This window comes from Jaculus jaculus, chromosome 16 (assembly GCF_020740685.1).
Source record: "Jaculus jaculus isolate mJacJac1 chromosome 16, mJacJac1.mat.Y.cur, whole genome shotgun sequence".
Taxonomy (NCBI): domain Eukaryota; kingdom Metazoa; phylum Chordata; class Mammalia; order Rodentia; family Dipodidae; genus Jaculus; species Jaculus jaculus.
Genome location: NC_059117.1, coordinates 76,215,818 through 76,240,356, shown reverse-complemented (window position 1 = coordinate 76,240,356; position 24,539 = coordinate 76,215,818). Strand labels below are relative to the sequence as shown.

General features: G+C 49.1%; 1 protein-coding gene across 3 annotated transcripts in view; it reads right to left on the bottom strand.

Annotated features, from left to right (window-relative positions):
• Flnb (filamin B) overlaps positions 1-23,839 on the bottom strand; it is a 175,676-nt gene extending 151,837 nt beyond the window's left edge. For all 3 annotated transcript variants that reach the window (XM_004669088.3, XM_004669089.2, XM_004669090.2), the window contains exon 1: positions 23,411-23,839. In XM_004669088.3, the coding sequence (XP_004669145.1) occupies positions 23,411-23,702 (292 nt within the window). In that variant the 5' untranslated portion in view covers positions 23,703-23,839. The remainder of the gene's footprint in view (positions 1-23,410) is intronic.
• Between the last annotated feature and the right edge of the window lie 700 nt (positions 23,840-24,539).

Below are 24,539 nucleotides of genomic sequence, written 5' to 3'. Positions count from 1 at the left end.
GGCTTTGCGGTTAAGGAGCTTGCCTGCAAAGCCAAAGGACCCAGATTCAATTCCCCAGGACCCACGTAAGCCAGATGTACAAGGTGGCACATATGTCTGGAGTTCATTTGCAGTGGCTGGAGGCCCTGGTATGCCCATTCTCTCTCTGTCTGTCTGTCTCTCTCTCTCTCAAATAAATAAAGAAAAGAAAAAAATCTGCTAGCCTCCTTACTACGTTCACTTTGGGGTCATTAAATAAGACTTATAAGCACCATTATGTTATATATATGCATATATATTTTTTATATATGGGGAGTCTCTCTCTCATGGATCTCTCGCTAGCCTCACACTTGCTATGTAACCAAGAATAACCCTGAACTTTTGATCCTCCTGTCTCCGCTGCCTAGGTACCGGGGTTCCATGCATGAGGCGTCACACCCTGTGAAGGTGGTACATGCCAAGCAAGCACTCTAAGTGAACTATGCCCCCAGCCCACATGGCACTATTGCCATATCTTATGGGAGGTAGATCCTAGGGACAAAGGGACGAGGTTTGCCCAGGATGGGATGGATTGAGTTGGTATCAGAGTTCATCACCGTACTCACGACTGGGGACAATTCGAGATATACCAACTGTTTTTGTCTGCAGTGGCCCAGCCTGCAGGTGCCAACCACAGAAAGCCAGTCCACACGTGAGGAGAAGCCACTGTGTGCTTGTCCCGGGCTGGGTGGGGGTAAGCGATGACGGGTCACTTTTCATCACAGACATGAGCTTCTCTCCCCAGTCCCAATCCTTTCTGTCCCTTTGAGCAGGTCAGGCTTAGAGTTAATGTAGTATAGTACAACATACCTTCTGGGCTTCTCCATCTCTTTTCACTAAAAGCCAGGGGAGGCCTCCCTCTGAGACTGGGCAAGCGGCTGACTGCCACTGTATAGCACTGATTTAGGTTTATTTATGGTTCCCTTCCATTTACTTAGTGACACTGCTTTTCCATTAGGAGGACTATGGCACAAAGTCTCCTTTCCAAATATATCTATTGTAAAAGTGAGTCAACCACAGGGGAAAATGATATTAAGTGAAAATGCAAGAGACAGCCATAGGGTGTGAGAATAGGAAAGGTGGTTCCCGGAGTACAGGAAACGCAGACTTGGTTTGGTTTTCCCATTTTCCAGATGGAGAAGCAGGTTCATTGATGGGGGAAGGGGGAGGTCCCAATGACCAAAGAGACAGGCCTGAGGACAGCAGCTCAGTGTCTGAGACCAAGCTAACACCTGCTGATCCTATAGATAACCCTCTATGGCTGGAGCTGGGAAAACAAAAGCTATTGTGCAAGTCTTTAAATTTATGCCCTGTCAAAAAAAAAAAAAAAAAAAAACCTGGACTGACTCACTTCTTCCCCCAGCCAAGACCTGCCTTAGTCACCAAGCAAAAGCCCTAGAGACTACCTCCGCGGACGGTGTGGGGCGTGCCCTGTTGACAGCGGAGAGGACACTCGGCAGTGCCGCCCAGCCATGGCTCAGCAGTCAGCCTGCAGCGAGGGGCAAATGGAAGGATCATGGGGCTTACGCAGGACCCACGTGGGTGCCTCTAACTTGGTGGGCAAAGGCTGGCAGAGCTCCTGAAAACTGGAAATTTGCTCCCTACTACTGCTACTTCCCCACACTCTTCTTGTCCCAGAAACAAAAGAGCTCGCTCTTGGGCTGGAGAGATGGCTCAGCGGTTAAGGCACTTGCCTGCAAAGCCTAATGACCTGAATTTGATTCCCCAGTTCCCACACAAAGCCAGATGCACAAAGTGGCATATGCATCTGGAGTGTCTGCAGTAGCTGGAGGCCGTGGCGTGCGCCCATTGTCTCTGTCTCTTCTATGCCTCTCTCTGCTTGCAAATAAATAAATTAATTTAAAAAAAAAAGTTCACTCTTGCCAGCCTCCTGCACTCACCCTGGCCTAGCAACCTTGATGTGGGGAGTAGTTTCCAAGCACTGCTGTAAAAATATTATCACCACCCCCATGACACGAGGTTGGATTGTGCTCACCTTAAAGCCATACGTGGGGCAGCAAAACCCTAGACAGGTGGTGTGGGTGGCCCCACAATGATTGCAGGTGTTAAAGGACTAGGGTTAGTAAGGAAAGAAAGACGGGCGTGGTGACACACACCTTTAGTCCCAGGACTCAGAAGACAGAGGTAGGAGCATTGCTTTGAGTTCCAGGTCAGCCTGGACTACAGTGAGATTATACCAGAAGGAAGGAAGGAGGGAGGAAGGGAATAAGAAAGAGCAAGCAAGCAGGCAAGCTAGGTGGGTGTTGTGGTGCTGGTGCACACCTTCAATCCTAGCACTTGGGAGGCAGAGGTATGAAGGTTGGCATGAGTTTGAGGCCACCCTGAAACTACATAATGAGTTCCAGGTCAGCCTGGACTAGAGTGAGACTGTGGTGGTTTGATTCATGTCATTTGGCTTTGCAGGCAAGTGCCTTAACTGCTGAACCATCTCTTCAGCCCTGCAACAACGTTTTAGAAATCATTTTTATTCATTTTGAGAGACGGAATGGGTGCACCAGGGCCTTCAGCCACTGCAAAGGAAGTTCAGATGCATGCGCCCCCTTGTGTGCATGTGTGGCATTGCATACTTGAGTCACCACAAGTCTGACTTATGTGGGACCTGGAGATTTGAACATGAGTTCTTAGGCTTTGTAAGCAAGTGCCTTTATCATTTCTCCAGCCCCCACAACCACTTTTTTATTGTTTTCCTTTGATACAGGGTCTCTCTATATGCAATGATGCCCAGGCTGGTCTTGAACTCCTGGGCTCAAGTAATCTTCCCAAGCCTCCAGAATGTCTGGGATTACAGAACGCCATGTTTGGCAGAAGAGCATGAAGGAAACTGCTACCTGGGGGCAGTGAGTTAGAAAGGTGCAGGAGCCAGCAAGATCCAGGGTCAGGGGCAAACAAAAAGTGACCAGGATGTTACAGTTACAATGTCTTTCACAAGGCCATCTGTCTCAAGGACAGTTCAGAAAAGGCAAAACCAAAAAGGAATGAAATGGAAGAGGAGGGCATTCTAAAAGATAAACCAGCTGGTGGTACCTGCATTTAATTCCAGTACTCTGGAAGGCAGAAGTAGAAGGATCGCCATGAGTTCAAGACCACCTTGAGACTACATAGTGAATTCCAGGTCAGTCTAGGCTACAGCAAAACCCTACCTCAAAAAAAAAGGAGGGGGAGGGGGAAGGAGGGCCTGGAAAGATGGCTTAGCAGTTAGGGAGCTTCCAGCTAAATAAACCAAAGGACCTAGATTCGATTTCCCAGGACCTAAATAAAGCCAGATGCACAAGGTGGTGCATGCAGCTACAGTTCGCTTGCAGTGGCTAGAGGCCCTGGTGCAGCCATTCTCTCTTTTCCTTTGTTCAATAAATAAAAAGATAAAATACATTTTTTTTTTTGTTTTTTTGTTTTTGAAGTAGGGTCTCATTCTAGTCCAGGCTGTCCTGGAACTCACTATGTAGTCTCAGGGTGGCCTTGAACTTATGGCAATCCACCTACCTCTGCCTCCCAAGTGCTGGGCATGCGCCACCACGCCGAGCTAAAATACATTTAAGTGCTGGAAATTGATTTACTATATGAACCAGCTACAGCACTCCTGGGTATATTTCCAAACATTCTACCACAGAAACACTGGCACATTCACATTCGTTGCTGCTCTTTTCACAATAGCCAGGAGATGGAACCCGCCTCATTCTCCAGTTGATGAATGGGGAAAATATAGATATAGCGGCACCCCACCCCACTGGAATCCTATTCAGCTATAAAGATAAATGAAATCATGAGAACTTCAGGGAAATGGCACTGGAAAAGACTGTATTCAGTGAGGTGAGCCAGGCTCAGAAACACAACTGCCACATGTCACCTCTCCTAGGTGGATCCTTCCTCCTGAGTACTATCACATATGTACATTTATGTGGGAGTCAAGGGCGGACAAAGGCCAGGAAAACAGAAAGAAGCCCATGAAATGGGGGAAAGGGGCTTTAAGGGAGGGGGGACTAGAACACATTTGATTTGAAAGTAGAAGAGAGAATACAGAATGCAGAGGTACCATGGGGATAAGGGGCATTGCGATGGAAGGGGAGAAACAACCCAAAATAATTATGTATGAAAATGCCATAGAAAACTCTGTTATGCTAGCGGGGTGGTGCAAGCCTTTTAATCCCAGCATTTGGGAGACAGAAGTAGGATCACTGTGAGTTCAGGGCCAGCCTGAGACAATGTAGTGAATTCCAGGTCAGCCTGAGCTGAGCAAGACCCTACCTCAAAAAGAGGGGGTGGGAAAGGCAATATTTTATTTATTTATTTGCAAACAGAGAGAATGGAAGAGGGAGGATGGGTGTGCCAGGGCCTCCTGCCACTATAATGAACTCTAGCACAGGCGCCAGCCAATTCATACATCTGGCTGTACCTGGTACTGGGCCGTCAGGCTTGGCAAGCAAGCACCTTTAACTGCTGAGCCATCTCTCCAACCCTAAGACCTCCCATTTTTATGCTGGCCAGAACACAGTGGTAGCTCTAGGTGGGTCTTGTTACAACCATCAGTGTAACCAAAATGATGGCACATGACATTTCTAGTCCGCAGTCTCTTTCCAAAGAATACGCCTCTCTCTCTCTCTCTTCCCCATTTCTAATCAAATGGTAACTGTAAGCCAAACTCCCTGACAGAAGAGAATGTGAGTGAAATTCTTCACAGACATGAGATGTTCTTTCTGTGAATGCTTTTCTATGTTCTTAACCTTTTTTTCTCTGCAAAGTAATTATAAATATAACTTCATTTTTTTTTTTCAGAGGAGAGAGAGAGAAGCAGAATGGGTGTACCAGCTGTAAAAAAAAAAAAAAACAAAAAAAAAAAACTAGATGCATGTGCCACCTTGTGCATCTGGCTTATGTGGGTCCTGGAGAACCGAACCTAGGTCCTCTGGCTTTGCAGGCAAACACTTTAACTGCTAAGCCATCTCTCTAGTCCTACAAATGTAACTTTTTAATATATATTTAAATATTTTTACTTATTTGAGAGAGAAAGAGACAGACAGAGAGAGAAAATGGAGGTGTCAGGGTCTCTAGCCACAGCAAACAAACTCCAGACACATATGCCAACTTTTGCATCTGGTTTTACATGGGTACTGGAGAACAGAACCTGGGTCCTTTGGCTTTGCCAGCAAGCACCTTAACAGCTAAGCCATCTCTCCAGCCCATGGAAAAGGCTTTTGCTTTCTGACATTTTAAGCAGCTGTAGGTCTTGAGAAGGTAAATTTGAGGTTCTTGTTCTTTTTAAATATTTTCACTTAATTGCTGAGCCATCTCATCAGCCCTGAAGTCCAGCACCACAGTTCTAAAAATCAGGTGTCCCAATGGGACACTGGGCCCTTTTGCCACTACACTATCCTTCCACTTCACTGCAAGACACAACCATTCTAAATTTCCTCAAAGCAAGTAAACTGCAAGCAAGTCCATGTACTGGACCTTTTCTTACCCAACCCCAACCCATGCTAGAGACTTTTTTTTTTTTTTTTTTTTTGGTTGAAACAGTTTATTTTCTCAACAAGTGATTTAGCAAGTTCTCACCAAGTGCCAAGTCCAGAGCCAGGGGTGAGCAAAAGACACAGTCACCACCCTGGGCAGAAGAGACCAGCTTGGCTAAGAGAAATCTGTGGGCGCTCCAGAGGGGAGCTGGACCTCTGGCCAGAAGTGACTGCCAGTGATTTTCAAACGAGCAACAAGAAAGAGGGACAAAGAAAGGAAGAGGGGGAAGAGGCAGGCCTGCAGGAGTGTAATGCCGACACCTGAGCCCCCCCCCCCCCATGAAGGGCTCCCTGTCTCACAGGCAGCCAGCTCCAGCTGGCCGCCTCCAGCAAAAATGAGGAACTCGGCAGTCCACGTATAAGAAACATGGAGCCGGGATCTCCCCAAGGCTCCTCCATTCAGAAAGCTCACTGAAGCCGAGTGTGGCGGTGCACGCCTTTAATCCCAGCACTCAGGAGGCAGAGGTAGGAGGATCAGAGTGAGTTCAAGGCCAGCCTGAGACTACATAGAATAACTTCTGGTCAACCTGTGCTGGAGAATGGCTCAGGAGCTAAGATGCTTGCCTGCAAAGCCTAAGGACCCATGTTCAACTTTCCAGATCCCATATAAGAAAGACATGTAAGGTGGCGCATGTGTCTGGAGTTTGGTTACAGAGGCTGGAAGCCCTATGATGTCAATTCTGTCTCTCTCTCTCATTTTAAAAATAAAAAACAAAAGCCGGGCGTGGTGGTGCACGCCTTTAATCCCAGCACTAGGGAGGCAGAGGTAGGAGGATCACCGTGAGTTCGAGGCCACCCTGAGACTACATAGTTAATTCCAGGTCAGCCTGAGCTAGAGTGAGACCCTACCTTGAAAAACCAAAAATAAATAAATAAATAAATAAATAAAAAACAAAACCCTGTCTCTTGGACTTGCCTCAAAAAATAAAATAAAGCTTGCTGGGTTTTGCTCTGGATGGCCTGAACCTCTGTTGAAGGTCCCCAGTCCAACCAGCAACATGCCCCTGTGGGGGTTTGATTCAGGTGTCCGCCCATAAACTTAGGTGTTCGGAATGCTTAGGTCCCCAGCTGGTGGCAATATGGGAACTGAAGCCTCCTGGAGGCAGCATATTGTTGGGGGTGGGCTTATGGGTATTATAGCCAGCTTCCTCTTGCCAGTGTTTGGCACACCCTCTACTACTGTTTACCTGATGCTGGCAAGGAGGTGATGCCCACCTCTGCTCATGCTGTTTCCCCTCGAGAACGTAAGCCAAAGTAAACCATATCCATCCACAGGCTGCTCTTGCGAAGCTGCCTGCGCCACCCTTCATCCCCATCCCAAAGCCTCCTCAGGAAGAAATCCTGGGAACAAACCCTAAGCTCCGCTCGATGAACGAAACTGGCAAGTCGTGAGGACCTTTGGGCCTTGGGCGACAAGGTCTGTCCCCACTCGGGGCTGCTGGGTACCAAAGAAGACAGGCCACTTGTTCTCGGCCTTCTAAGAAGCTGTTGCAGTCAGCTCTATGCTGCTGGGGTGAACCTCCAAACAGGCACGGTTTGTGGAGGAATGGGGTTACTGGAAGCTGATGGAGTCGGGGGAAGTTCCATAACAGTGAAAGAAGCAGGCCCCTTCCACAGATCCGAGCGGGGAGTGGGGGAGAGAGGGGGAAGGAGGGAGAGAGAGAGAGAGAGAGAGAGAGACAGAAAGAGAGCAAGCCACAATCTGGCACCACAATCAGGAGCCCCAGAGCTCACTCTGCACACCTTAGGTCAGAATTCAGATGCGGCCTCCAGTGACACCTCAGGGCTGGGCTCCAGGATCAGACCACAGTGACACTTCTCCCAGCCAGGAGGCTGGAAATCCAAGTAACACGCTTTAATAAAACATTTGAGTCTATTGGGGGACATACATTCAAACACCACAGAAGCCCAGGTCCAGGTTGGGAAGACAGCTCAGTGGGTCAGAGTGCTTGTTAGGAAAGCATGAGAACATGTATCCATGCGAAAAGCTGCCACACACACCTGTAAGGCCAGTGTAGGAGGAAGGGCACAGATACAGGAGGATGGATCCCAGGGGCTTGTAATTGAGGGAAAAAAATGTATGCAAACAGCAGACTCAGTGAAAGATCCTATCTCAAGGGAAAAAAGGTAGAAGAGCATTATAAAACACTGGACCTGGGCTGGAGAGATGGCTTAGCGGTTAAGTGCTTGCCTGTGAAGCCTAAGGACCCCGGTTCGAGGCTCGATTCCCCAGGACCCACGTTAGCCAGATGCACAAGGGGGCACGTGTCTGGAGTTCATTTGCAGTGGCTGGAGGCCCTGGAGCACCCATTCTCTCTCTCTCTCCCCATCTGCCTCTTTCTCTATCAATCTCAAATAAATAAATAAAAATGAACAAAAGCAACCTAATAAAGGAAAGATGCATTTAAAAAAAAACTTGCCGGGCGTGGTGGTGCACACCTTTAATCCCAGCACTCGGGAGGCAGAGAGAGGAGGACTGCCGTGAGTTCGAGGCCACCCTGAGACTACATAGTGAATTCCAGGTCAGCTTGGGCTAGAGTGAGACCCTACCTCGAAAAAACTAAATAAAATAAATAAATAAAACTTGAACTCCACATGTGTGTGCATAGGGCACACACATATGCATACACCACGCACACGCACACACGCACACGTGCACGAGCAGTCTGGGTCCAGCACTTAGAGCCCCGACAGGCTGCTGAAAACCAGGTTCTTCTTGCTTCCCTAGAATCTCACTAAGTCACTTCCGAGACACGAGGAGGAGGGTGATCTCAGGAGTGGGGCTAGCTCGAGAACTAGCCGGTTCCCAGAGGGTGGGCTCACAGGGGACGTGCCAGTCTCTCCCTCAGCCTCACTCAAGCCTGAGGTGAAAAATGACACCACTGCTGTCTGCAAAGAAAAACCGGCTGCTGCCTGCCGTTTTTCATCTTAAAAACCCAATTTCTGTGTCACAGTAAATTTACATAGAGTCCTTGCCACAAGTCCCCACCCATTTCCCTATATAGTGAGAATGCCAACATTCCACTCCGGATTCCAAATAACTCCAACCTCATGGGTTTGCCTTTCTATCTGAAAGGAAATTCCAGGAGAGTTGTCTGGCATGGCAAGAGCTGCCGCCCCTGTGAAAATACCCAGTAAGGTGACCCATTTAGTCAAAAGCGCTTTCAAACCTCCATGAAGAAAGGATCCAGAGCAGCAGCGTGAATAAAGGCCCCTCAGAGGGGAAGAACAGGAGCGCTGTGTTAAACCCAGACCTGCCAGCCAGCCTGAGCGCTCGGGAGGCCAAGGCCTGCTGCAAGGAGCCTGGAATGGGCCCTCAGGCCAGCTTCTCCCTGCTGCCCAGAGAGGCAGCGGGGAACTGACCGCATTTCCTGCAAGTGACCCACAGGCCGAAGGCCACTAGCCGCAACTACTAGCAAGATGCCCACCGTCAGGCCGGGCATGGTGGCACACGCCTTTAACCCCAGCACTGGGGAGGCAGAGGTAGGAGGATCACCATGAGTTCGAGGCCAACCTGGGACTACATAGTGAATCCCAGGTCAGCCTGAGCTAGAGAGCTAACTCTAACCTGAAAAAAAACCAAAGAAGATGTCCTCTGGGCCAGAGCCACCAGACAAAGAGAAGTGCCAGACCTGAAAAGAAAGGAATCTTCCCATCCCCAGAAAACAGCCCAGCACACCTTCCCCTTGGTTAATGAGTAAAGGATGGGATGTGGGTGAAGTGAGGTCATTTCTGACAGCACGCTGGGCCAATGTCCACTGTCACCAGCAATCTCCTGACATAGCCAGCTTTCAACACGCATTCCCCGCCCCCGCCTCAGTGGGCACACCTGCTCAGGGGCATGCCCGGCGCGCCCTGGGGATGCAGGAGGAATTCCCAGATGCCTCCCTCCTCAACTCTGGCTTCCAGGCCTCACAACTTAAGCCCTGCCCAACCCCCTCAAAGTAAGCAAGCCTTTGCTAGTCTCTACCAGCCATCCGGCAATGACATCACTGCGCCTGGGAACCAAAGGCAGAGCGAGGGACTAGAGAAATGTATACAAAACGTATAGAAAGAAAAAGTATAGAAAGGGTCGGGTGTGGCAATGCAGCCTCTAACCCCAGCACTCGGGAGGAAGAGGGAGGAGGATATCCATGAGTTCAAGGCCACCCTGAAACTACATAGTTAATTCCAGGTCAGCCTGGACCAGACAGAGACCCTAACTCGAAAAACTAAAAAAAAAAAAAAAAAAAGTAAATAAAGGGACCAATTCAATGTCTCCTGGTGTTGGAACAGGTAAGGCAAATAAATGGGTCCAAGAGAGGTTTTTGTTTTTTTGGTTTTTTGAGGTAGGATCTCACTCTAGCCCAGGCTTACCCAGAACTCACTTTGTAGTCCAGTCCTAGGCTGGTTTTGAATTCATGGTGATCCTCCCACTTCTTCCTCCCAAGTGCTGGGATTAAAGGTGTATGCCATCACACCCGGCTCCAAGAGCATTTGGCATTGTCGTGGGAAACTTCTTTCTCACCTCTCAGTCTGGTACTGAGGATCTGAACCTAGGACCTCCACATGCTAAGTAAACACTCTTCCACTGAGCTATATTCCCAGCCCTGTATTATTATTGTGTGTGTGTGTGTGTGTGTGGTATGAGCGTGCCTTGGTGCATGGGGTGAAGGTTAGAGGGCAACGTGGGGTATCAGTCCTTGCCTACAACCCTGTTTGAGACACCTTGTCTAGACTAGCTGACCTTCCAACTCCGGAGTTCTCTTGACTCCGCCTCCCAAGGTGACAGGCAGCTGAGACACATGGGCCACAGGAGGTAAGGACGTGAGCACCGGCTGGTAGGCTCGCAGAACAAGGACCTTTAACTACGGAGCAATCTCCCCAACTCCAGCTAGCCCTTCTGTCTTTTATCTTGATAAAGGATCTAACTGTGTTGTCCAGGCAATTCTCCTGCCTCAGACTTTTACATAGCCCAGATTACTGGTCTGTTATGAAACCGAAACTTATAACGAGAAATTCATCTTTTATTTATTTATTTGCAAGTGGGGAGGTGAACAGGCATGCCAAGGCCTTTTGGCACTGGAAACTCCAGATGCACCACTTTGTACATCAGGCTTTATGTGGGTATTGGGGAGGTGAACCCAGGCCGTTGTGCTTTATAGCAAGAAATTTCAATGTCATATTAATCAAGTACAAATGTGTAGAGTTTGAAGCAAAAGAAGAAATAAAACTGAAGTAGAAAGCAGTCTCTCCCACAAACTCCCCCTAAAATAAATCTAGTTTTTAAATTTTATTTATTTGCAAGCAGAGGGGAGGGGGGAATGGGCACACCAGAGCATTGTGTCACTACAAACAAACTCCAGATGTATGCACCATTTTCTACATCTGGCTTTATGTGGGTACTGACACATTAAGCCTGGGCCATCAGGAATTGCAAACAAGCACCTTTAACCAGAGAGCCATCACCCCAGCCCAACAGACCTATTTTGCTTTACAAAGTGTGCAGCCGGCGCTGACATGGAAGTGTGTTCTCCAGCGAGACAGACAGGCACAGCCTGCATTACACTTGACCTGAGGCAGGAGGCAGGTTTGAACCTTGGTTTTCTTATCATCAAACTGGAAAGATATGACAGCCACTGACAGAAGTAATGTCAACACTCAAGAGCGGAAGCAGGAGGGTCACGAGGGTGAGACTAGCTTTCTAGTGAGACCTTACTCTCAGAACTAAAGCCTCAAGACATTTCAAATAATTAGAAATGATAAAAGCTGCAAGAATAATACTTAGCAAAAAAAAAAAAAAAAGAGGGCCTGTGGAAACACTAGGTATATTAAAGGCTGAATGGGCACACCTCAACGTTCTGCAGACAGAAAAACAGTGTCTGGGGCTGGAGAGATGGCTTAGCAGTTAAGGCACTTGCCTGTGAACCCTAAGGATCCAGGTTCAATTCCCCAGGACCCACATAAGCCAGATATACAAGGTGGCACATGCGTCTGGAGTTCATCTGCAGTGGCTAGAATGGACATACTAGAAGTTCTGGTGCACCCATTCACTCTCTTTCTCTCTCCCCATTCCTCTAATAAATAAACAAAAATAAAATATTTTTAAAGGCCGGGCGTAGTGGCGCACGCCTTTAATCCCAGCACTCGGGAGGCAGAGGTATGAGGATCACCGTGAGTTCAAGGCCACCCTGAGACTACAGAGTTAATTCCAGGTCAGCCTGGACCACAGTGAGACCCTACCTCACAAAACCAAAAAAAAAAAAAAAAAAAAAAAGTAAAATTTTAAAAAGCTGAGCTGGGCACTAAAAACTCCAAGACTATTTCAAAGCCTGTGTACCTGTTTACGGTACAATGACCCAAGTCTACGGAGCAGTCACTGACCCATCTCGTGAGTAACTAGGTTTACCACTGCTGAACCTCACAACAGGCAGCTGCAATCATTACGAAAGTAGGAAATGGCTCCCATTGGCATTGTAAGGACTCATCCCATTGCATTTATTCAATGTCCAGTGTTCCTTTAAAATTTAAAATTAAAGGGCTGGAGAGATGGCTTAGTGGTTAAGACACTTGACTGTAAAGCCAAAGGACCCAGGTTCTATTTCTCAGGACCGCATTAGCCAGTTGCACAAAGTAGTGCATGTATCTGGAGTTTGTTTGCAGTGTCTGAAGGCCCTGGAATGCCCATTCTTTCTCTCTCTCTCTCTCTCTCTCAAATAAATGAAATAAAAAAATTTTTAAAAGATTAAAATTAATGCAGAATAATAAAATGGAAAAGGAAGAAGAAAAACAAGTTTTTATAGGTCATAGCTCAGTGACAGAGCCCTTATCTAGCATGCATAAAGCCCTGGGTTTGATCGCAGCACCAAAAAATGTTTTAAAAAGTACCTAAACTGGGCGTAGTGGCACACACCTTTAATGCCAGCCGAGGTAGGAAGATCATCATGAGTTCGAGGACACCCTGAGACTACATAGTAAATTCCAGGTCAGCCTGGGCCAGAGCACAACCCTACATGAAAAACCAAAAGAGAAAAGCACCTCAATGTAGAAGTACGGCCCATGGAAGGCACCCTGACAACACACAATACAACCAGTCCTACGCAAGAAAATCAATTCAGATTTGTGTTTCTCATTCAACTAGAAACTGGGCCTTACTGATGCTTAATATTGAGATCGACTCTGTGTATGTGTGTCTGTGTGTGTGTGTACATCAACAGGTGTGAGCCCAAGTTAGATAGCCATTTTATCTGGGCTCACTCAACCTACCCAGATCTTTCCCCAAGGGCATGAGTTGGCATCTGTCAGCTTCTGAAAACTCTTTGTGAGCCAGTACAGGACTTCCTTATCCACGCGGGTGCTGGGGAGGATGGAGCTGGGGTTGTCAAGCTTGCAAGGAGGCGTCTTTAACCACTGAACCACCTATTCAGCCTCTTCTGTTTCTCCGAATGTAATCCAGCCTGGCCTCAGACCTGGGACCTTCCTGCCTCAGCTTCCCAGGTTCCAGGAGTGGAGCACACCCCGCTCAGTGGTTCCTCCAGAGACCTTGGCACTTTGACTCCTGCTACTCACCCCAGGATCCACAGAAGTCAGAACCCAGGAAGTAGTAAGAAATGCAACACCTTGAGGACTAGAGAGCTGGCTTAGCGGTTAAGGTGCTTGTAAACAAAGCCAAAGGACCCAGGTTCAATTCCCTGGCATGCCCTCAATCCCCTCCTTCTCCATGTGTGTGTCTCTTTCTCCTTGCAAATAAATAAATAAAATGCTTTATTTATTTATTTGGAAGAGGCAGATAGAAAAAGAGAGAGAGAGAGAGAATGGACATACCAGGGCCTCCAGCCACTGCAAACAAACTCCAGACACATGTGCCCCCTTGTGCAGCTGTTTTACGTGTTTTACTGAGTAATCGAATCTGGGTACTTAGGCTTTGCAATCAAGTGCCTTAACCACTAAATTATCTCTCCAGCCCTTTTTTTTTTTTTTTTTTTTTTTTTTTTTGGTCTTTTGAGGTAGGATCACACTCTAGCCCAAGCTAATCTGGCATTCACTATGCAGTCTCAGGGTGGACTTGAATTCATGATGAGCCTCCCACCTCTGCCTCCTGAGTCCGGGTATTAAAGGCATGTGCCACCACACCCATCCTACAATATTTTTGTAAAAATTTAAAACAAGAGGGCTGGAGAGATGGCTTAGCATTTAACGTGTTTGCCTGTAAAGCCAAAGGACCTCAGTTGGATTCCCCAGGACCCATGTAAGCCAGATGCACAAGGTGGCATGTGCCTCTGGAGTCCATTTGCAGTGGCTGGAGGCCTTGGTACACCCATTCTCTCTGTCTCTCTCTCAATCACTCTTTCAAATAAATAAATTAAATTAAAAAATAAGTTAAAACAAGAAATATAGAACCTTAAACCGGGCGTGGTGGTACACGTCTTCAATCCCAGCACTTGGGTGGCAGAGGTAGGAGAATTGCTGTGAGTTCAAGGCCAGCCTGAGACTATGTAGTGAATTCCAGGTCAGCATGAGCTAGAGTGAGACAGGTGGGGGGGCAGTGAAGAAAGAAAGAAAGAAATGTAGACCCCTGAACTTTCAGGCAGACCTACCGCATCAGGCCTTTGCCTTTGAGTCACAGTACAAGCCTGGAGGTGGCACGGCCCGCTCCACAGGGCATTCTGAGTACATCTCCCCACTGAGCAGGGCATGAGGCAGGCATGGTTCTTGTGGTCCTAGCATCCCACGCTGGGCTTGGCTCAACTGGTCCTTCAAATATTTCTTGAATGAGGAAAGGGTAAAACAAGGATCTTGGAAGGCTCCCTCATTAGAAGCTCCAGTCTGGGGGAGCAGCTAATAAAAGTGCTCCAAACACTTCTGGACTGGCCAGGGAAGAGACGGAAGCCAAGAGAACACCCTGGACCTGGGCTCAATATATTAAATGGGGGCTGGAGGTCCATATGTATTATTTCAGCACTCCTGCTGTGAGTTCTAGCCAGCTTGGGTGGGACACAACGAGACCCTGAAAATAGCACTGGGCAGGGTGGCACATTAAAAAAATAAAAAAGAATGGACTGCAAGATTTAGAAAGTGGAGGCCAAGGGGATCAGAAGTTCAAGGTCAGCCTGGGCTACAACGAGGCCATTTCAAAAAACAAATAAAAAGTACAAGATTAATAGGGAAATTGGGGCTGGAGAGATGGCTTAGCGGTTAAGTGCTTTACAGTGAAGCCTAAGGACCCCGGTTCAAGGCTCAATTCTCCACGTCCCACGTAAGCCAGATGCACAAGATGGCACATGCATCTGGAGTTAGTTCGTGTGCAGTGGCTGGAGGCCCTGGTGTGCCCATTCTCTCTCTCCATCTGTCTGTTTCTGTCTCTCTCTCAAATAAATTAATTAAATTTAAAAATAATAATGAAATTGCCAACACTGTGCTATCACTAAGCATAATTATATACATGTATATAAAATATACACATATGCTTATTTTTTAATTTGTACGTGGGGGGAGGGTGTCAGGGTTTCCTGCCACTGGAAAGGAACACCAGATGCCTGTGTTAGTTTTTGCATCTGGCTTTATTTACTTTTTTATAGTTATTTTTAATATTTTTATTTATTTGCAAGCAGAGAGAGAAAGAGAATGAGCACCCCAGGGGTTTTGCCACTGCAAATGAACTTCAGATGCATGTACCACTTTTGTGCACCTGGCTTTATGTGGGTACTGGAGAATTGAACCCAGGCAGTCAAGTTTTACAAGCAAGTACCTCTAACTGCTGAGCCATCTCTATAGCCCTGATTTGGCTTTGAATGGTGGCTATAAAACTGAACCTGGGCCAACAGCCTTTGCAAACATGAACCTTTAACCACGGAACTATATCTCCCCAGTCTCTTTTTCTGTTTCTATTTATTCACTTTTGTAAGACAGGGTCTCATACAATCCCAGTTGGCCTCAAACGATGTAGCTGAGGATGACCAGCTCCTAATACACCGTCACACTGGCTTAACGTGGTGCTGGGAAATGAGACCTGGCGCTCACACTCACTCAGAGAAAACGGGGCACTAGACTAGAGCATCAGAACCCAGGCAGTGGGGCCTGGGGTCCTGCATCAATAGGCCGAGGACGTGCTGGTGGAGTGTGACAAGGTAACGGGAGCCCAGGCCGGGCAGCTCCTGGAAGGCAGCGCCTAAAGGCCCCGGGCTCTGCTACCCTAGAGAACAAGGCAGCCATCCTTCCTTCAGCCGCAGCCCACTCCCTGCTGCCCACCTCACAGGACACACCCTGGCCCCGTGGGAGGGAAGGAGTGCCTGGAGACACACTCAGCCCCAAGTCAAAGCCCTCCTTCCAACACTCTCTCGAAGAATGAAGGCTGCAGCATGTCGGCTCGGCTCCACTGTTGCTAGAGAAACTCTGCAGAGGCCCAGGCACCATCTGGAAGTGATTTGGCCCAGAGATCCCTCCCAGGGCGGGGAGGGCGGAATGACCAGGCGCCTGGAGCTCCCATCCAGCTCAGAAACAAAGCTAATGTGAATGGGCCCTGGAGGCAGCCAGAACACAGCAGGTCATGCTCTACCAACAAGGGTGACACCCTCCAGACAGCTCCCATGATCAAGGCTTGCTAACTGAGCAAGCGGGGACTCCACCATCTGCGCTCATTTTCAACTTCTTTCCAGTGCAAGCCCTTCCAGCCTGACTTTTGAGAACAGTACTTGACAGTACCTTGGGTAGTTCACAACCACTCACTGAACACTTACTATGCAACCCGAACAGTTCCACACAGTTTCTTAAAACATTAACTACTTTTTTTATTTTTTTTCCAAGGTAGTCTCACTCTAGCCCAGGCTGACCTGGAATTCACCTAGCCCGACCTAACTTCTTTCATTTTTATTTTTTAATATTTTATGTTAAGCCGGGCGTGGTGGTACACGCCTTTAATCCCAACACTCCGGAGGCAGAGGTAGGAGGATTGCCAGGAGTTCAAGGCCACCCTGAGACTACATAGTGAATTCTAGATCAGCCTGGGCTACAGGGAGATCCTACCTCAGAAAACCAGAAATATATACATAAGAAATATATTTTCTTGTTTTAGAGAGAATAGGCATGCCAGGGTCTCCAGCCATTGCAAACAAAGTTCAGATGTGCCCTCTTGTGCATCTGGCTAACGTGGGTACTGGGGAGTCAAACCTGGGTCCTTGGGCTTTGCAGTCAAGCGCCATGACTGCTAAGCCACCTCTCCATTCCTCCCTCCCCTCCCTTCCTTACGTTAGTTTGTTTTTCAAGGTAGGGTCTCGATCTAGCTCAGGTTTGACCTGGAATTCACTCTGTAGTCTCAGGGTGGACTTGAGTGCTGGGATTAAAGGACTAAAGGTGTGCGCCACCACTCCCAGCTCTTTCTTTCATTCTTATAACTATCTCTTAAGGTGGTCATTATTATCCCTATTAATAATAAGACAAGCAGTACACAATGTTCTTTAAAAAAAAAAATTGCTGGGCATGGTACCTTTTACTGTGTGTGTGTTTTCGAGGTAGGGTCTCTCTCTGGCCCAAGTTGACCTGGAATTCACTATTTAGTCTCAGGGTGGCCTCAAATTCACAGGAATCCTCCTACCTCTGCCTCCCAAATACTGGGATTAAAGGTACCATGACCACCCAGCAGAGGAAGGATGATCGAACTCATGGAGGATTCCTGTGAGACTCTACCTTGAAAAAACAACAACTCATTTTCACGTGTGTGCATGCCAGGGTCTCTTGTCACTGCAAACCAACAGCACACACATGCACACTTTTTTGCATGTAGCTTTGCGTGAGGGTTGGGGAAATCAAACCCAGGCGGATAGGCTTTGTAAGCAAGCTCCTCTAACTGCTGAGCCATTTCACCAGCCCCACTAAAGTTTCTTACTAGTTACTTTGTGACAAGGGGAATTTAAACCAAGACTCCTTGCCCTTAACCCTCTATCTCACAGTAAGTAACCGGTCTGCCACCTTGTTGCAAATGGCCCTGAACTTATAAACTCCAACAAAGCATGACACCTCATTACTTTTTAAGAACTCTCCATGCCTGGACAACATTGTCTAAAACACACACTGGGGCTGGAGAGATGGCTTAGCACTTAAAGCACTTGCCTGTGAAGCCTAAGGACCAATGTTTGACTTTCCAGATCCCACATAAGCCAGATGCACAAGGTGGCCCATGTGTGTGGAGTTTGGTTGGAGTGGCTGGAGGCCCTGGCATGCATGCCAATTCATACATACACACACAGACACACACACACACACAGGGCTGGAGGTATGGCTTAGCAGTTAAGGCACTTGCCTGCAAAGTCAAAGGATCCATGTTCAATTCCCCCAAGACTCAAATAAGCCAGATACACAAGGTGGCACATGCATCTAAAGTACATTTGCAGCAGCTGGAGTCCCTGGCACACCATTTTTTCTCTCTCTATCAAATAGAATTTTTTTTTAAATTTAAAAATAAAATAAAATACACACTGGCCTTTGCTAGTCAGTTCAGGAAGGAACGGAACTTAGTTGGGGTGTTATGTCTTCATCCCATTCATGAAAATGTGACAAAATGGAGGAAGGAAGCCAGGTGTGGTAGCACACACCTTCAATCCCAGCACTTGGGAGGCAGATGTAGGCAGATCACCATGAATTTGAGGCTACCCTTAGACTACATAGTAAATTTCAGGTCAGTCTGGGCTATAGTGGAACCCTACATCGAAAAACCAAAAAAAGGGGGGGCTGTGTGGAGCAGTAACCCATCACCCAGGAAACTGCTCAGGGACGTGATGTCTTGAGAACTCACAGGGTCTACTCCTGCACTAGCCTGGTACAGGAAGTTATAAATAATTGTTAGGGTCAGCTACATCACATAAAAAGGCAAGAATTCCTTGCCTTGTTAAATATTTTTATCTCTCATTTATTTATAAGCAGAGGCAGGGAGGGAGGGAGGGAGGGAGTGTGGCACACCAAGGCTGCCAGCCACTGCAGCTCCAGATGCATGCGCTGCTCTGTGCATCTAATTTCACATGGGTACCAGGGAACTGACCCTGGGCTGTCAGGCCTTGTATGCAAGCGTCCTAATGGCTGGGCCATCTCTCCAGCCCAGAATTTCTTTTCTAGAGGACCAGCCACAATAAACTACCCAAATTTCCAGACAGCCTTAAAAGTTATTCCTGGGCTTGGGGGACCCTCCCCCCACCTCCAAGTTAGCTGGGCTGCCGGAAGGAAGTCAGTTCAGTCAGGTTTTTGGACAAACAAGTAAATAAAATAAAGCTGCCAGCAACTGGCAAGCAGCTGGAACTGAACATACTAAGGCCTCACTGAGCGTCTCAGAACAGAACAAGAAAGTCAACAGAGCTTTCTACTTTGGGAAGGAGCCTAGGGTAGGCCCACCTTCTGATGAACCACAAGTGTGAAAATAAACAGCCAGGATTGTCTTCCAGCAGGGTGCGAGCAGGTGTGAGCCACTGTCCTCCGGCAGCAGTTGGGCCACCTCGCGTCTCACAGCTGGGCTCAAAGAACATGGCTCTAATGGTTCCCACATCGTATAGTGTTGGGAGTTTTCCGTGGGGTGAGAGAAGTCCTCCGGCCTGAGAATGACACACACAATGGATGCCGAGTTCATTCCACAGCAAGTTCCCCAACTGTGGAGTAAAACATGGGCCACTGGGGAGTAGGGAAATGCCAACAAAAAATAAATAAAAATAGCCAGACGTGGTGACACAGGACTTTAATCCCAGCACTGTGAGGAGACTGAGGTAGAAGGATCACTGCGGGTTCAAGGCCAGCCTGAAACTACATGGTGAATTCCAGGTCAGCCTGGGCTAGCAAGACCCTACCTCAAAAAATAAATACATAGGGCTGGAGAGATTGCTCAGTAGTTAAGGCGGTTTGCCTGTGAAGCCTAAGGATGCAGGTTTGATACCCCAAAACCCACATAAACCAGATGCACAGGTGGCTCATGCGTCTGGAGTTTACTTGCAGTGGCTAGAGGACCCCTGGTGTGCCCATTCTCTCTCTCGCAAATAAATAAAATAAAACTTGAAAAATAGGGGATGGAAGCCAGGCATAGTGGCACACGCCTTTAATCCTAGCACTTGGGAGGCAGAGATAAGAGGATCACCATGAGTTCAAGGCCACCCTGAGACTACATAGTGAATTCTAGGACAGCCTGAGCTAGAGTGAGACCCTACCTTGAAAAAAAAAAGCAATAAATAAAATAGGGGATGGAAAGATGGCTCAGTGGTTAAGGCCCTTGCCTCCAATGCCAAAAGACCCGGGTTCAATTTCCCAGTGTCCATATAAAAGCCAGATGTAGCCGGGCGTGGTGGCGCACGCCTTTAATCCCAGCACCTGGGAGGCAGAGGTAGGAGGATCACCGTGAGTTCGAGGCCACCCTGAGACTCCATAGTGAATTCCAGGTCAGCCTGGGCTAGAGTGAAACCCTACCTCAAAAAACCAAAAAAAAAAAAAAAAAAAAAAAAAGCCAGATGCACAAAGTGGCACATCCATCTGGAGTGCATTTGCAGTGGCTAGAGACCCTAGCACACCCAATCTCTCTCCCCCTCTCTCTCCCCCCCGTCAAATAATAAATATTTTAAAATTTAAAAAAAAACACAAATCCTCAACAGATTTTTAAAAATATTTTATTTTTATTTATCTGAGAGAGAGATACAGAAATAGGCAGGAAGAGAGATAGAGAGAAAGAGAGAATGGGCGCACCAGGACCTCCACCCACTGCAAACGAATTCCAGATGTGTGCACCCCTTTGTGTATCTGGCCTACATGGGTCCCGGGGAATTGAACCTGGGTCCTTTGGCTTTGCAGGCAAGCGCCTTAACCGCTAAGCCATTTCTCCAGCCCTCCTCAGCAGATTTAACCACAGCACAAAGAATAAACTGACTCCACTTGCCTCCTGATGTGACATTAACACTTGACTCCAGGCATCCTCATTGGAGCTGAGAGGATTAACCCTGCCATTCATCAAAGACCCTGAGGTCCCTGCTGGGTCCAAGGCTAGAGGTTCAAACAGGGTTTTCCAGCTGCCACTTCAACACCCCAGACCTGCCCGCACACAGCCACCACAGCCCTCTGACAGGGATGGTTAGGGCAAGGGGCTCTATTTCTTTCATCCCTAGCAACGAAATCCAGTTAAGGTTCAAATGCAACAGCTTTGGCCAGTCTAGGCCCCTATACTTACTAGCAGGGTCACCTCCAATCACTTCATTTGGGACTCCCAACTTTAAGTAGGGACACCATTACTAACAACGAAGAGGGTGACAAAGTCACCATTTCCAACATGTACTTTGTGGCAGGCTAGGACAAAACCAAGTCTTCAGCCTTCCCTGGGACTGCTGAAGGCAGAGCATTCTTGGAAGGGCAATAATTGTCTTCAGTCGAGGACTACCATGGGTATTTTCATGGGGCCGCGAACTGAAAACCCAGTGGGCACCCAGGTGAAACTAACTAGCACCACTGTCTGCTTACAAGTAACACCACATGAGCGGTGAATGCGCACCGAAGCTGGAGCTAGAGGGACTTTTGGGGTGTGGGGAAGGGCCACTGCCCACAACAGCGCCCAGAAGTGTCAGGAAGAGGCCTCAGGCTCTATCCATCCCCACCCCTTCTGACACTGGCATGACTGACATTCTCCAGAGGCTGGGAAACCTGTTTGCTGTGAGGTCTTTCAGGAAAGCAGCTAGGGAGGAGTCCTGTGTGGTCACACCCTCTGACCCAGGAATGCTGCACAGGGGAATATGATCCCAGAAATATTGAAACAAGAAAAATAAAACAGTGTCAACTTGTGGTAGTTTACAGAGAGATTGGCAACAACTCACAGACCCACATCTGAGGAGCGGGGCCTAACCCCAGGATGTCAGGACCCTACCAGTCTGAAACCTCTGCAGGGTCAAGATTTAAAAAAAAAAAAAAAAAATCAATGAGGCTCAATTAAAAAATTGTTAAAGAGCCGGACAGGGGTGGTGGCGCACGCCTTTAATCCCAGCACTGGGGAAGCAGAGGTAGGAGGATTGCCTTGAGTTCGAGGCCACCCTGAGACCACATAGTGAATTCCAGGTCAGCCTGGGCTAGAGAGTCCCTATCTCAGAAAAAAAGTAAAACAAAAACAAACAAACAAAAAAAGCTGTCAAGGGTCCACCCAAGTCCAGGGTGGCCCACAAGCCGGGAGCACCAGGGAGCTGTTGCCCATGTAAACAGTGGGTCAGCAGGGGCTGCGGTTTCTTTTTAAAGACACTCTGTCATGCTGCACTCCTGGTTTAAGTCTCTTTGTTCAGCTAATTAAATAAATACACATTTTTAAAACAAAGAACAGATCCGAGCGGAGCTCAGCCAAGCCTTGAGAGTCTCCTCCAAGGAGAGAATGGTTTCCAAACAAAAGTGCAGATCGAGTAGAACTCAGAGGTTTGCTGGGCCTGGAGAAAGAAGGGAAGAAAAAAATCCAGGGCGCTTCCCAGGGCGCCGAAACCACCCCACTCTGGGAGGGGAAGTCTACTGGGAGGCATCGGCCCAGGAAGTAGGAAGTGGCCCTACCTGACTGGACAGGTGTGGGGGAGTCCAGTCCAACCACCTGGGAGGCTCCTCGGGGAGGAAAGCCCTTTTCCACTGGAGAAAGTTCTCGTGGCCACACCCACCTCCTTGTCTTTCAGACGCTGGAGTCACTCTAATGGCCTGGTTCCCTCGGGAAGAAATCTCAGCGAGGTCCACCGCTCGGTGTACTCGCACATCCATTTTCTGCACGCTCAGTACTCCGTATGCCCACACTGTGTACACACACACCCTTGGCGCGCACACACACACTACACATAGGCTTGCACACTCACATGGCTCGTGGCTAAATGCGCGCGCACCCCAAACCTCTTGCCCCACAACCTCTCCCTTACAGAAACCCCCAAACTCTCCAGTTTTAAGGGAAAGTTCATCCTCACTCTGGCTCCCCAGGCGATCAGGAGAGAACCCGGGCTTCAACTCCCTCCCCACAAAGACACAGCGGGGCAGAGAACAGGAATACAGAACCTTCTGGTGGTCACCACCTCCTCCCGTCCTCAGCGTGACCTTGGGCAAGTCAATAGCGTAACCTTGGGCAAGTCAATAACCCTTCCAGACCCACCTAGACTGTAAAATGGATGCATGAACACCCGGGGCCACCGGGTGGACTGGGGCTGGGAGGGCTGGGAAGGCTACGGCCACAGTCCCAACCTAGGCAGCGCCTTTCCCGTGCCAGACGTTGATCACGATCCGCACCACTTTCTGGAAGTTCTCTCCACCAGCTGCGACCAGCCCGAGTCGAGCGGGAAGCGGCAAGAGGCGAGGACACCCCCACAAATCCCCTTCGAATCTCCGGGCCCACACCCGTTCCTGCGGTCACTCGGGGAGGGAGGGAGGGAGCCAGCCCGGGCCCTCACTTCCACCTAGGCGGGGAGACCCTTAGCCGGGGACGAGTCCCTTCCCGCGTCCCCCAGTTCCAGACTCCAAGCCAACGCCCACAGAGCGGCGGCGGCGGGGCGCACGGGTCGGGGCGCACCAGGAGGCTGGGTTGGGATTGGACACCAGCGACCCGCCATCGGGGTACAAGGAGGAGAATGATACTCAGTCCCCTAAACTTTGTCTGAGACGCCGCGGTCCAAGACAAACGCCACATCTCCACCTCTCCTCCTGAAATGCCGGGGGGGGGGGGGGGGGCCAAACCCATCTCCAACTCCGAAGCGCACAGCCACGGCGCAATCGGGCCAGGGATGTGGCCGTGGATGGGAGTGGGGGAAGGGCCGAGATCCCAAGTCCCCTTCACCTCGGCACGACGGGGAGGTTGCTGCCCAGACCCCTGGGTGTCCCACAAAGGTGATGACCCCCCACACACACACACACCGAGGCCCGGTGGGACCACTCACCGATGGACACCAGCTTGATGCTCTCGTGGTCCAGGAACTCGAGGGCCACGGACACGTTCTCCAGCTGCATCTGCCGGAAGGTGGGCCTCTGGTGGTACTTGCGGTACATGTGTTTCTGGCTGAGCACCTCCAGCAGCGCGATGAGCCGCAGCCCGTCGCTCAGGTCGGTCTGCAGGTTCCCGATGCGCTTGTTCACGCACTTGAGGTGCTCGTTGCACCAGCGCGTGAACGTGTTCTGCTGGATCTTCTTCCACGGCGCGTCCTCCGCCAGGTCCTTCTCGGTCACCGGCATCCTGGAGGCCACGAGATGCTGCAAAGCCTGAACGTCCGCAAGACCCCCCCGGAGCCCAGGGGCAGGGAAACCAGAACGCAAACGGAGAAAGCCACGGGGTTCGAACTCGCTGCTGCCCGAGCCGAGGCTGAAGCTGTTCTGCGATGCCCCGCCGCTGAGCGCGCCAGGCTGCTGGACCCGCGCGTGCGCGCTGGGCCGCCCCGCCCCCGACCCGGAGCTCCGCCCCCCTCGCCCCCAGCTCCAAGGCTCCAGCGGCAGCTCCTGGCTACGCTCGCCCCCTGCCATCCGAGGCCGGTACTGCACACGGATGCTTCCAGAGTGGCCAAGGGATCTGGTCTCACCAAGTTCTTAGGAGGAAAAGTCACCAGGTGTGGTGGTTTGAATCAGGTATCCCCAAACACCCCGCCAGAACTCATGTGTTCTGAATGCTTGGTCCCCAGCTGGTGACAATTTGGGAGGTTTTGGGAGATGGATCCTAGCTGGAGGAGGTGTGTTATTGGGAGCAGGCTTTGGGGTGTTACAGCCAGCTAGCTCCCCCTTGCCAGAGTCCAGCCCACTGCCTTCATGCTGTTTTCCATCTTGTTATAGCAGAGTAACGTCCACTTCTGCTCTACCATTTTTTTTCTCTCTTGAGAGTATAAAACCAAAATAAATCATTTTGTCCTATCAAATTTTATTTAGTTTTTTGTTTATTTTTATTTATTTGAGAGCGACAAAGAGAGAGAGAGAGAATGGGTGCGCCAGGGCCTCCAGCCACGGAAAATAAATTCCATATGCATACACCACCTTGTGCATCTGGCTTACATGGGACCTGGGGAATCGAGGCTCAAACCCCAG